The 11,169-nt window shown below is 39.5% G+C and overlaps 1 protein-coding gene across 2 annotated transcripts in view; it reads right to left on the bottom strand.

Annotated features, from left to right (window-relative positions):
- The window catches only part of NEB (nebulin), a 212,936-nt gene that overhangs the window by 112,473 nt on the left and 89,294 nt on the right, over positions 1-11,169 (bottom strand). The window contains exons 63-67 of one of the 2 annotated variants that reach the window (XM_003793019.1): positions 5,801-5,905; positions 4,191-4,298; positions 2,342-2,653; positions 1,820-2,023; positions 915-1,019 (exon numbers count right to left, since the gene is read on the bottom strand). In XM_003793019.1, coding sequence (XP_003793067.1) covers positions 915-1,019; positions 1,820-2,023; positions 2,342-2,653; positions 4,191-4,298; positions 5,801-5,905 — 834 coding nt within the window. Of the gene's footprint in view, positions 1-914; positions 1,020-1,819; positions 2,024-2,341; positions 2,654-4,190; positions 4,299-5,800; positions 5,906-6,209; positions 6,414-8,383; positions 8,696-10,360; positions 10,469-11,169 lie in introns of both variants that reach the window. The other variant, XM_012807124.1, reaches the window with a different exon arrangement.

Consider the following 11,169-nt stretch of genomic DNA (forward strand, 5'->3'; position numbering starts at 1 on the left):
CTCAACCTCCCAGAGTGCTAGGATTATAGGCATGAGCCACCTTGCCTGGCTATTTGGTCAAGTCTTGAAAATGAGTAATTAATTTTTCCAATATTCTGAAACCGAAGAAAACTCTGTCCTTCTATTGTGCTTTTTTAAAAAAGGAAGACAGATAAACACGTAGGAAAATTAGTATTCTTCTGGAATCAACCATATAAATTCTTGACTTTGGCAAAAGCAATTGAACACGAAGCTATTTATACAGCAGTATTTCTGGACTGCAGAGATGTGCGACAAATGAAGCTGGAAATAGTTCATAAAAGAATGAATTTTATTGTCCTCAGGCAATTTTGAAATAAGGTGAATTTAAGAATGCTCATTTCAGTTCTTGTAAATAAACCTCAAGTTATTTTGAGCATATTAAATAAGTCTAATTTTCACGGTGACTCGAGCATAAAGGCAAGAAATTAAAATTTATTAAGCAACTCTTTTGCACCACGCTCCATACTGAGTATGGTATATTTTTAACCTCCTTAAGTCTTTATAAAAATTTGTCAAGATAGGCATTTTTAACCCATTTTACAGTTGAGGTAATTACAGAAAACAAACTCACAGTGCACATTTTGAAATAAGTAGCAATTTGATAAATAACAATAACTATTTTAAATTAAAATTATGGTATGTTTCAGGCATTAATAGTTAATTTTGAGGAGTTTTTCCCTTCCTGATAAACATTTTTGTGATTATCTATTTATCAATCTATCTACCTGTTTTTAAAATAAAATAATATGTACAATTCAAGGTAAGAAAATAGGTATAAAAATATCAAAACTAAGCTAATTGGCCTCCATGAGGATTGACTTCATAATTCTGACATTTCTACCTCAGCAAAAATCACTATGATCAGATCAAAGAAATAAAACAAATGGCCTTACCATACTGTAATTTATTTTATTCTGTTTTGCCAACATAATTTCAGGTGTATCAGGCATAATATGAACTTGGGTCTTGTCTTTGTCCCAGGCTTCTGTGTATAAGCGCTATGAAGAATAAAAAAGTCGATGAATTAGGAAAATGATTGTAAACAGGAGTTTTCAGGTAAGAAATCATCACAAACTTGAAAATCAGCTTCCTTGCTATCTGTGCTGTGTGTTAGTACACCCTCCAACATCTTTGATGTCTACATAACTAAATATAAATGCATACTAAGTTATAAAAAGAAAAACAATCTGTGTGTATGTGTATGTGTTTGTGTGTATAATCGACCACAGGCACATGCTCATAGGTGTGTGTTTGGTAACCAGATGGCCCCCACACCAATTACATTAAAAGCAAGTATTTCCCAAGCACACATATGCATGCGTATCTGTACCATGGCTGCATTAACCAGTCCTCCCCACGGTTTTGTTTGTTTGATGTTGTTTGTTGTTAGTTTATTAACTGCAAATGTACCTGATCTGCCACATCTAGATTTCTTTTTGATAAATGTCACGGAGATCTGCATCTTACTAGTTTGTTCTACGCTTACCTAAATATGTACCCAGCAAGAAAGAAACCTCGATACCAAAGAATGTATGACTAATTCTCGTACACTTCAAACAATTTGAACCCAAAATAGCTGTCGTATTCTTAACTCTGGCTATTTCACAAGAGATGTCAGAGCAGAAATGCTCCCATACATCTTTGGAATCCTTATGTAACAGGCTAGAGAACTCAACCACATCACTATACACTGGATAGCAGTTTAACTGGATAAAACAAAAAAGACTAACTTAATCAACCATAGGTACTCTAAAAGACATACGACCCTGTTTTATTTTTCTCCAGATTGGGATCTCACCTTGTTCATGGTGATGGCGTTGTTCTTGGCCAGCACCTGCTCCAGAGAATCAGTCACACTAGTAAACTTCAGCTGGTCTGGAGGCTGGCGGTAGATGGTGTCGCTCAGGATTTCCGCCGCTCTCTTGCACTTGACATCATCTATAGATCCAATGGGGACCCAGCCAATGCCTCTCAACCACTGAAGATCGGATTTATAAACGTTCTAGTGAGGTCAAACACAAAAGCAAGCATTACTGGAGTGCTTTTGACACTTGATTTATTTTTAAAATGAAAAAGAAAAGGACTGGAAAGTTTAGATAATCAAATTTCGTGTCTGTGTCTTTTAAAATATGCAGATCAAATTGGTATGCTCTCATGGTATTATGGCCTTTTTCTCTAAAACACATCGGGGGCTGAGAGGCCTAAAAAATGGGGAGCAGAGAGAAGTGGTGTCATCCCTTTGTAGGGTTTTATCCGATCGAGACCACTGTCTATGTGTTGCTTATCCTAACCATGGTTTCCATGGTCCTCATGCACTCACATCGCTCTGGAGGTCATAGGCCTGCCGCGCATGGATGACATCACTCTGGTCAGGCAGACACGTCCACTGGTGCAGGTAGTTCTTGTAGTCCACATCACTGACCAGGGTCTGGCACTTCTTGGCCAGCACCACCCCCAGCATGTCCACTGGGCTGCTGAACTTGGTCTTCCACTTCTCAAAGTCCTTCTTGTACTCCCTGTCACTCTGGATCTTGGCCACGTGCATGGACCACATCATTTTGGGGTCATCTTTGATGTCCCTGGCTCCAATGTGGTGGCCAAGCTGCTTGCGGTAACCATCTTTGTATTTGTACTGATATAAAAAGTTCATTTCAGAAACAAAAATGAGCAGAAAGAGTTAGAAGTCTTATTAATTGAAAACTTCATTATTTGAAAATTGCTAATTCTGTTTTTCATTTGTTTGTTTTGAGACAGAGTCTCACTTTGTCACCCTCAGTAGAGTGCGGTAGCGAGCTAGCTCACAGCAACCTCAAACTCTTGGGCTCAAGTGATCCTCCTGCCTTAGCCTCTTGAGGAGCTGAGACTACAGGCACCCACCACAATGCCTGACTAGTTTTTTTTTGGAATTGGGTTCTCGTTGTTGCTCAGGCTGGTCTTGAACTCCTGAACTCAAGCCATCCACCTGCCTCAGCCTCCTAGAGTGTTAGGATTACAGATGTGAGCAACCGTGTCCTGGCTAAAAGTTGCTAATTATTGCAGTGAAATGGAATCATCTGAATACCAAGTTATCTCCTCATCCTAAACTCTGATTAGACTTCATGGCAATAGTCTAATGGGACTGGTCTAATGAAAAGATAGACCAAACTACAAAGTCCTGTGGTTTGGAGACAATACGTTTCTAGAAATGAAGGAAGCAACCCTTTTCAGAAGATCAATGGGTATTACACATTAGGGTGAAATCCCTAACCCAGAAATCTTCCATATGATTTTGAAAACGCTATTCCTGAGTCCACAGACAGCATTTCATGCCCCACCAAACTACCCATCACCCCTCCCAAATCTGGCTCTGCTGACTTTCACTGGGTCATATGACTCCCTGACCTGAGTTGGATTATGTCTCCATCCTGCGAGCCCTGCTCTGTCAGATACCGAATTTGGCTGAGGTTTGTTTGGGACTCCTCACAGGACAAACTGGACCATATAGCTACTAAAAAGCATTTTATTGGTGGTGCAGGAGGGTCTGACTCTGGATATGCTCCCTCTGCTTCAGGCAACAACACCGTACAAACCACAACTTAGACAGAAGTCTCCCTTCCCCACCAAAGGACCCACTTCTTTCTGAGACAGCAGGAGGAGAAAATCAGGCCCACCAATTTTTTGGCTTTGGTTGTTTGTCTTTCTATTTTCATTTTAAAAAGAACTAAAAGGAAGTATCTAAGGTAATTTTTCAAAGAAAGAGTTGGCAAAAATACAAAGCAGGTTTGAGGTAAAGTAAATTTTCCCAGACTTGACTATACCAGCTCTATCTGATGCTGAACTGATACATGTTACCAACCTTTTTCTTTAAACTGGAATTTTTTAAATTTCTGTGAGGCTCCATGCTAAAAGTACGGAAATGAGTTTCTCATAATTATAGATATAAAAAACTATAAAATGAAATTCGATTTTATACCAAAGTTTAGGACATCTCCCTTCCTATAGAACCTGGATGCTAAAGTCTTTTGGAATTAAAAATATGAATTTTTTCCAAATGAAAAACATATCTTTGGCATAGAAACATAAGTCAATAAATGTGGTCTAAGTGGCATGCAGGCACATCTTCCTGTGATAGTAATTATTCTGCCTTCTGAGGAGTTGTCCATGTAAACGTCTGGGGTGTTGCCACTCACGTCACTGATGATGTCCCTGGAGGCCTTGGCTGCCACGATGGGGATGGCGTCACTTCGCAGATCATAGCCCTTCTTCTTTGCTTCTTCATTGGCAAGTTTGTACAGACTCTATAGAAGGATTAAGGAGAATCAAATCTAAAGGCTCGACAGCACAATCTGTGGATTATCCAGAGATGTACACCAGGTAACTTAAAAAAAGGATAGAAACTGGAGACAATCTAAGTTTCTGGCAATAGTGGAAAGCAAATAAATTATAGCCTAACAAAAAAATACGATATAGCATTAGAAACAAATGGGACATATCAATGAATATTGACAAAAATTGATATAGAAATCTATTATATATCAGTATAGATTAATACCACACATAGATGAACATGATGTACACACGTCAACATAGATTAACATAACCTCGTAATGTAGATTGATGAATGAAGCATCAATCCATATATACTGCTAAATGAAAATAAAATGGTAACAATGTTTGACACTATTATTCATTTAGACGTAGAAATACATACATTTAAGTCTTTGTTAATGACTTAACATTTGATAAAAATCATGTAACATTTTATAATGTCTTTACATAATAAAACATAACAACATATCGTTAACCTGCCTATAATAACAACTTTAAGATGCTATATTTTACCTGTATCATGTTGGTTTATGTTTAACTTTTTAAAAATTTAGTAATCAAAAGAAAAAAGAAAGAAAATTAAAAATTCAGTAGTCAGTGTTGTTGATAGAGAACTTTCCCCCACATTGAAGCTTTCCTTTCTAGAAAAGCAGCTCAATCATTTTACCTGTGGCCTTTCTCTGTCCCTGTATTCTCTCTGCCCTGGAGGGTACAGTGACTGACTGATACCTAATTGGTAGGGATGGGATTGGTCAGCATGCCCTGCCCAGCTCTTCGCCTCTCCTCCAGGGGCCAGCCTTATGTCCACCTCTGCCTCCTTGTGCCCTAACCAAAGCCACACCGCTGGTGGGGGATCACCTGCTGCCAGGCAGCTGGGTCTGGGGAGGGAAACTTAATTCTGATATTCAATTAGCAGGCTCATTTGGCTCCCAGACAAATGTGTCTTTTAACTTAACTTTAGAAGTAAGAAAAAAAAAAAGAGGGAAATTTTGATTTCTATGTCTAGTGCTTCGTTTTATTTCTTAATTTTATTCAGGATCCAAGTGGGAACGAGGTACCCATTAGTACAGACCACTTTAGTAAGGGTAACAGATTTAGAAAATAAAAATAAGTATACCCAGTTGAACTCGAGTTTCAGATGATTAACAAATAATGCTTTAGTGTAAATAATGGCCTAGCATTTTATGTGATAATCCTACCCCCCTGGAAATATCAAAAATGCTACTCAGTCCCACTGATCCACACTGGAAATGGCCATAAACAGAAAAGACAGTGTAACTTCAGTTTGCCTGTGGAATCCTATAAAACATAATATTCAGCCCAGAGATGAAAAGCTGGATGGGCTGAGTGTTCATATGAAAGAGCTACAGGCAGGCACAGCTAGGGCCCCAGAGTCTCCACAAAACCAAGTATTGAAAAACAAATAACGACAACAAAGTTTAACTATAGCACCACAGAATTTTGCCCCTACCTCGCTGTAGTTGATTTTGTTCTGCCTTGCCAACATGATCTCCGGTGTATCAGGCATTATATGAACCTGAGTTTTGTCCTTGTCCCAGGCCTCTGTGTATAAACGCTACAAAAGAAGATAAGATGTTGATCAAAAGTCATTTGAAATCAGAATTACAAAAAGTCACATTAAAGTAAGGTTAATATCGACCTAATTAGGAAAAAGAAGCCAGAGTTGGAAGTTTGAGTCTTATTGCTAGTTCTCAAGATTGAAACCAGGAATAAGGGAAATCACTTAGAGGATCTCACATATGTAACTTAAACGGTAAGAGTGACTCTGTATCTTCATGGATAACTTTGTCTCCCCCTGTCATTAAAGTGTAACAGTATCTTTTGGCATCTTGGAAAAGCTTGGGGCAGCCGGGGCTCACCTTGTTCATGGTGATGGCGTTGTTCTTGGCCAGCACCTGCTCCAGAGAGTCAGTCACGCTAGTAAACTTTAGCTGGTCTGGAGGCTGGCGGTAGATGGTGTCGCTCAGGATTTCCGCGGCTCTCTTGCACTTGACCTCTTCAACAGACCCAATGGGGACCCAGCCGATGCCTTTCAGCCACTGGAGATCTGACTTGTAAATATTCTGAGAAGAGGAAAAAGGCAGAAACTCTTCATTAAGACCAAAAGATTTAGGGTAAATGGAATCAATAATAAAGTGTAATTCTATTTTCTTTTTGTAGAAAATAATCTCACTGTATTAGACAGACTGAAAGAGAAACTATGTTCAAAAATGACCCAGAAATGTCTCTTAGCCAAAATAAAAAGTTATCAAATATTTCAAGTTCTTAAGAGCGGAATGATCAAAATCGGTATCTTCTGTCAGTAGGTTGAGTGGATATGATCATGATTACAACGTCCATGTGCAGGGAGAGAATGCCAACTCAGACTGAGAGCACCCGCACCGTGTCCGACAACCGGCTGTCAGCAACACAATTTTAGGCCTAGCCAAATGAAACACTCTGGAGCTATTAGAAGCCTCATTTTTAAAGAACATGGATGACATGTCAAAGTGTCATTAATAGAATGTTAAAAGAAAAAGTAGCCCGTGAAACAATGTGGGTGGATAAATTATAGAAACAGAAGAGGGGGTTTCTAGTGGTTGGATAATATTGGATTATTATTGCCTTCCATGTAGTTTTTCTTAATTTCAAAATATTGAATGATCTCTAAAAAAAGAGAGAGAGAAGTTAAAATATAATAATGCTGTAGAATCTCTGAAGCTCCCAGGCAGACCCCGAACAGCCGTAACCCTGTCTGTGATTCAGGGCAGTAAATGACCATTTCCTTAGCCTGGGTTCCCAGTCTCTTCCCTCAGGATGGAAGCACAGACTCCTTTACAGAATTATCTTGCCGTGTCATTATTGTTACATTCTTTTAATTTGTATTTTTTTGCTAATGATCTTTATATGCCCATTAAGTATTGGTAACTAATTTACATCCATGGTATTGGACCTTGGCTCAGCTCCTTGCAAGGATTTCACCTGTAACAGCAACCAAGTAGAAAGTAACAACTGGTATTTTGCAGTCTAGACAAACAGCCTGTTAAAAGTGCCCTGCACTGACTAATTACTGGCCCTAAGTAACAACAGTGAGAATGAAAACAGTAACATTTTGTACCTCTGGAGCGGGTTTAACTTTCAAATATTTCCCACATTACGAAGGAAGGCCGTATCACAGACCAAGGAAGGCAATCTAGAGAAGGTGCCCAACAAATACACAGATGGCAAGCAGTCTGTCAGGGTTGTCACTCTGTGGGTGACATCAACCCTTTCAAACTCCTTTTTATCTGCAGGCAGAGCCTCTCTTTTTGGAGAGATTGCAAAACACAGAGTTCTGTATGTCAAAAGCTACAGAACAGACGTGGGAGTTTTCTCAGGTGGGCTGTAAGTTTCTAGGAACAAGCAATTAATGCATAATTATGATGAATTAGGTTTATTCTCCAAAGCTCTCTGACGCTTTAATTCCTTCAAATGTTTATAAAATATATCACGCAGGGAATGTGCTTCTCACACCCAGATCTGAGCTAGCGCATCTGCTTCCAATAGGCCCCAGGTCCTCTGTGGCCCCTCCATAAAGACAGCCACACAAAGAAAAGGCAGGATCCGTGAAACGGTCCCATGGCTTCTGGACACAGCATCTTCTTTTATTTCAGAAGAATAATACTTAGCATTGTAGTGTGCATTAGCATTCTAATAGTTAGAACCTCACTTGTTTTATAAGGAAATCAAAATCAAATTCCAATCTTTTTTAAATGAAAATGTTTTTGTCTTTAAAAGAATTCAAGAAAATGTCTCCCTCTAGTGGACCCTAAGTCCTAACATGATTTAATTCCAGTTTTGTTTTTATAAGATCAAGTCTCCCCTGTCAATTTTATTTCCTTATGAAGCCTATCAGAGTACTCAGAATAAGGCAATAAACTGTATTCTAATTCAAATTTCATTCACTGACCAATACATCTTAACTTGAATAGGTCAATGGATTGTATATAAAAGTAAACATTCACCCAGTTTCAATCATTTCTACACAAAGCTCCGTTATGGATGCTGCACTCACATCGCTCTGGAGGTCATAGGCCTGCCGCGCATGGATGACGTCATTCTGGTCAGGCAGACACGTCCACTGGTGCAGGTAGTTCTTGTAGTCCACGTCACTGACCAGAGTCTGGCACTTCTTGGCCAGCACCACCCCCAGCATGTCCACTGGGCTGCTGAACTTGGTCTTCCACTTCTCAAAGTCCTTCTTGTACTCCCTGTCACTCTGGATCTTGGCCACATGCATGGACCACATCATCTTGGGGTCATCTTTGATGTCCCTGGCTCCAATGTGGTGGCCAAGCTGCTTGCGGTAACCATCTTTGTATTTGTACTGAAATAAAAATGCACAAATAGGGTTTTTATTCTAAGCTCTTAGAGGCCACAAGTCTGTACAAAATCCTCTTATTTATATCATCAATTGAGTTTTGTTAAGAAGGACCAACTCAAGCCAGCAGCCTGGCCTTTATCCTGGAAGCCTGTCAAGGTGGTAACATAGATAAAACACACATAATTGTAGTATATACACAAATTCACCTATGGCCTGGTGATAAGGAATAATTTTGGAAACAGTAAGCACACATGGTGGGGAATGGTCACCTGTGGAAGTCACAGGGAGACCATTTGAACCAGGAAAGCTGGAGAATTGGATCCTACATGTAAAAGCATGTCAGGAAAGGGGTGCATTTGGTGGTATTGCATGTTTAATATGCAGCAAAATGAGTGACCAACTCCTGCAAGCACGACGTACTCTAGGTCAAAAACTACCTATGCAAGCAACAGAAGAGAATTGATTATTTCCTATTGGATTTATGCTCTCCACAGCAGTGGCAAATTTCAGCATCATTTTGAAAACTCATCATGCTGGCAAAGCTGAAAGGCAACCAAACAGATTAAGGCATGCTCTTCACAAAGTTATGGGCTCTAGTCCCACATGAGCTAATGATGTTTTTATTATTCACATCCAGGACGTGGCTCTGGAATCAAGCCAATTGTCCAAATTACCGGCTTCTTGTCTCAGAGACACCTGACTGAGAAAGCATAGGTGAACCAGTGGGAAGCAGGATGGTACCGTGCAAAGGAACAAGATTGTCTGGAGTCTCAGCTTCACTACCTACTAAGAGTTTGATTTAGGCAAGTTGCTTAAATAATCCACTAAATGGGGATAATAATGAAATCTACATCCTAGAGGAATTATTATAAAAAGAATAAAGGAGATAATAGGTGTAAAGCTCTTAGCACATAGTTTTCAAAACTTCTTGGTTATTATTATATAATTATTTACTATTATGGGCGTAAATCTATTTGTTGGGAGGACCTGACATACATAAATGAAAGTGTGTCACTAGCATGGTATTCCAATATACAGGATGGCATATTACATATTACTATAATTTTGATGATTGGGCCTTGATTGGCAGTAATCTGTTCCTCAAGAATCTCAGAGGGCAAGCATGATCGTGTTACTCTGGGAGCTATGTGCTACGTGGCTAGGGGCTGTTGTGAAGGACATGAGCTTGAGTCAGGACCCACCTCTGGCACTGATCAACTACCTTCTTTTCAAAGGTAAGTTGTAATAGCAAGTGTCATACGAATTTTTAAATATTTTGTATTAAAATGCTACATAAAACCAGCCCCTGCTTCTCACTGGGAGAGGTTAAGTTTGTGAGTTACGCATTCTATATGCTTTTCTAGAAGCGTAATGGTAATTTTTATATTAGCATCTCCACGCCTGCAGTTGCACTCTAACAGTTTACACGGTAATAACCTTTCTCTTCTCAGTGGACCAGGCTTCACCAAAGACTCTGTATTCTATGGGTTACAAACCCCTTTTTAAAAACATCCAATTTTCATTTCCCCGTAAACTAGGTTTTAAAAAATCCCCAAATACATCAGGATATATTTTCAAAAGCTCAGGAAAGTTCTTTTTCAAGATTTACTTAGGTGAAAATGTCACATCAGAACTGACCACATACTCAGAATAGAATTGGTCACTCACATCACTGATGATGTCCCTGGAGGCCTTGGCTGCCACGATTGGGATGGCGTCACTTCTCAAGTCATAGCCTTTTTTCTTTGCTTCTTCATTGGCAAGTTTGTAAAGACTCTAAATTGGGACCAAAAAAAAATTTGTTATATGTTGACCTCTGTATCCCAAAACTGCCAGGGCTGAAATAAGTCACCGTGTTCTCCACAGATAGTGCCTGCAATAATCTTACCTTTGAAAGTTCTAAGCCTTCAGCATGTTTGCTGAGGTGAAGACGTGAAAAGATTGCACCTTTATTTTTTAATACTTATGTTGAATTAACTAGTTATACATATTAAATACTGTTTTAAAATTTTTAGTTCAAACAATGAATCTGGCTTGAAAATTACTGGAAAACTCCAGCTGAAACTCATAGCCCTAAGGTGGCAAAATATAGATAGAAGGGAAAGACTTGCTGAACTGGTGACCATGACAATGAATTCAGCTCACATTTATTCTGCACTGACTCAGTGTTTGTGACTGCCTGGGTATGTGGGAATCAAAGATGAGGCTGAAACCTCTTTCAACTTAAGGTTCCTGGGAGAACTGAGGGAAAGGCCGACAATCCTCAGAACTGACTGCTGAAAAATCAAACCACGTTTTTAAGGAAGAGCTCCGGGAAAGAGTAATTTATTCTGCCTGGAGAATCAGGGATGTTCTTGCACCTGGGGTAAGGCGACCAGATTTTAACATCGGTAAAGTGGGACACCATGGCGGGGGTGGGGCCTGGGGGCGGGGCCTGACAACAATGCAAACTTTGATGAGCAGTTCTCGATAATCAG

This window comes from Otolemur garnettii, unplaced genomic scaffold (genome assembly GCF_000181295.1).
Source record: "Otolemur garnettii isolate 467f Iridium unplaced genomic scaffold, OtoGar3 scaffold00064, whole genome shotgun sequence".
Lineage (NCBI taxonomy): Eukaryota > Metazoa > Chordata > Mammalia > Primates > Galagidae > Otolemur > Otolemur garnettii.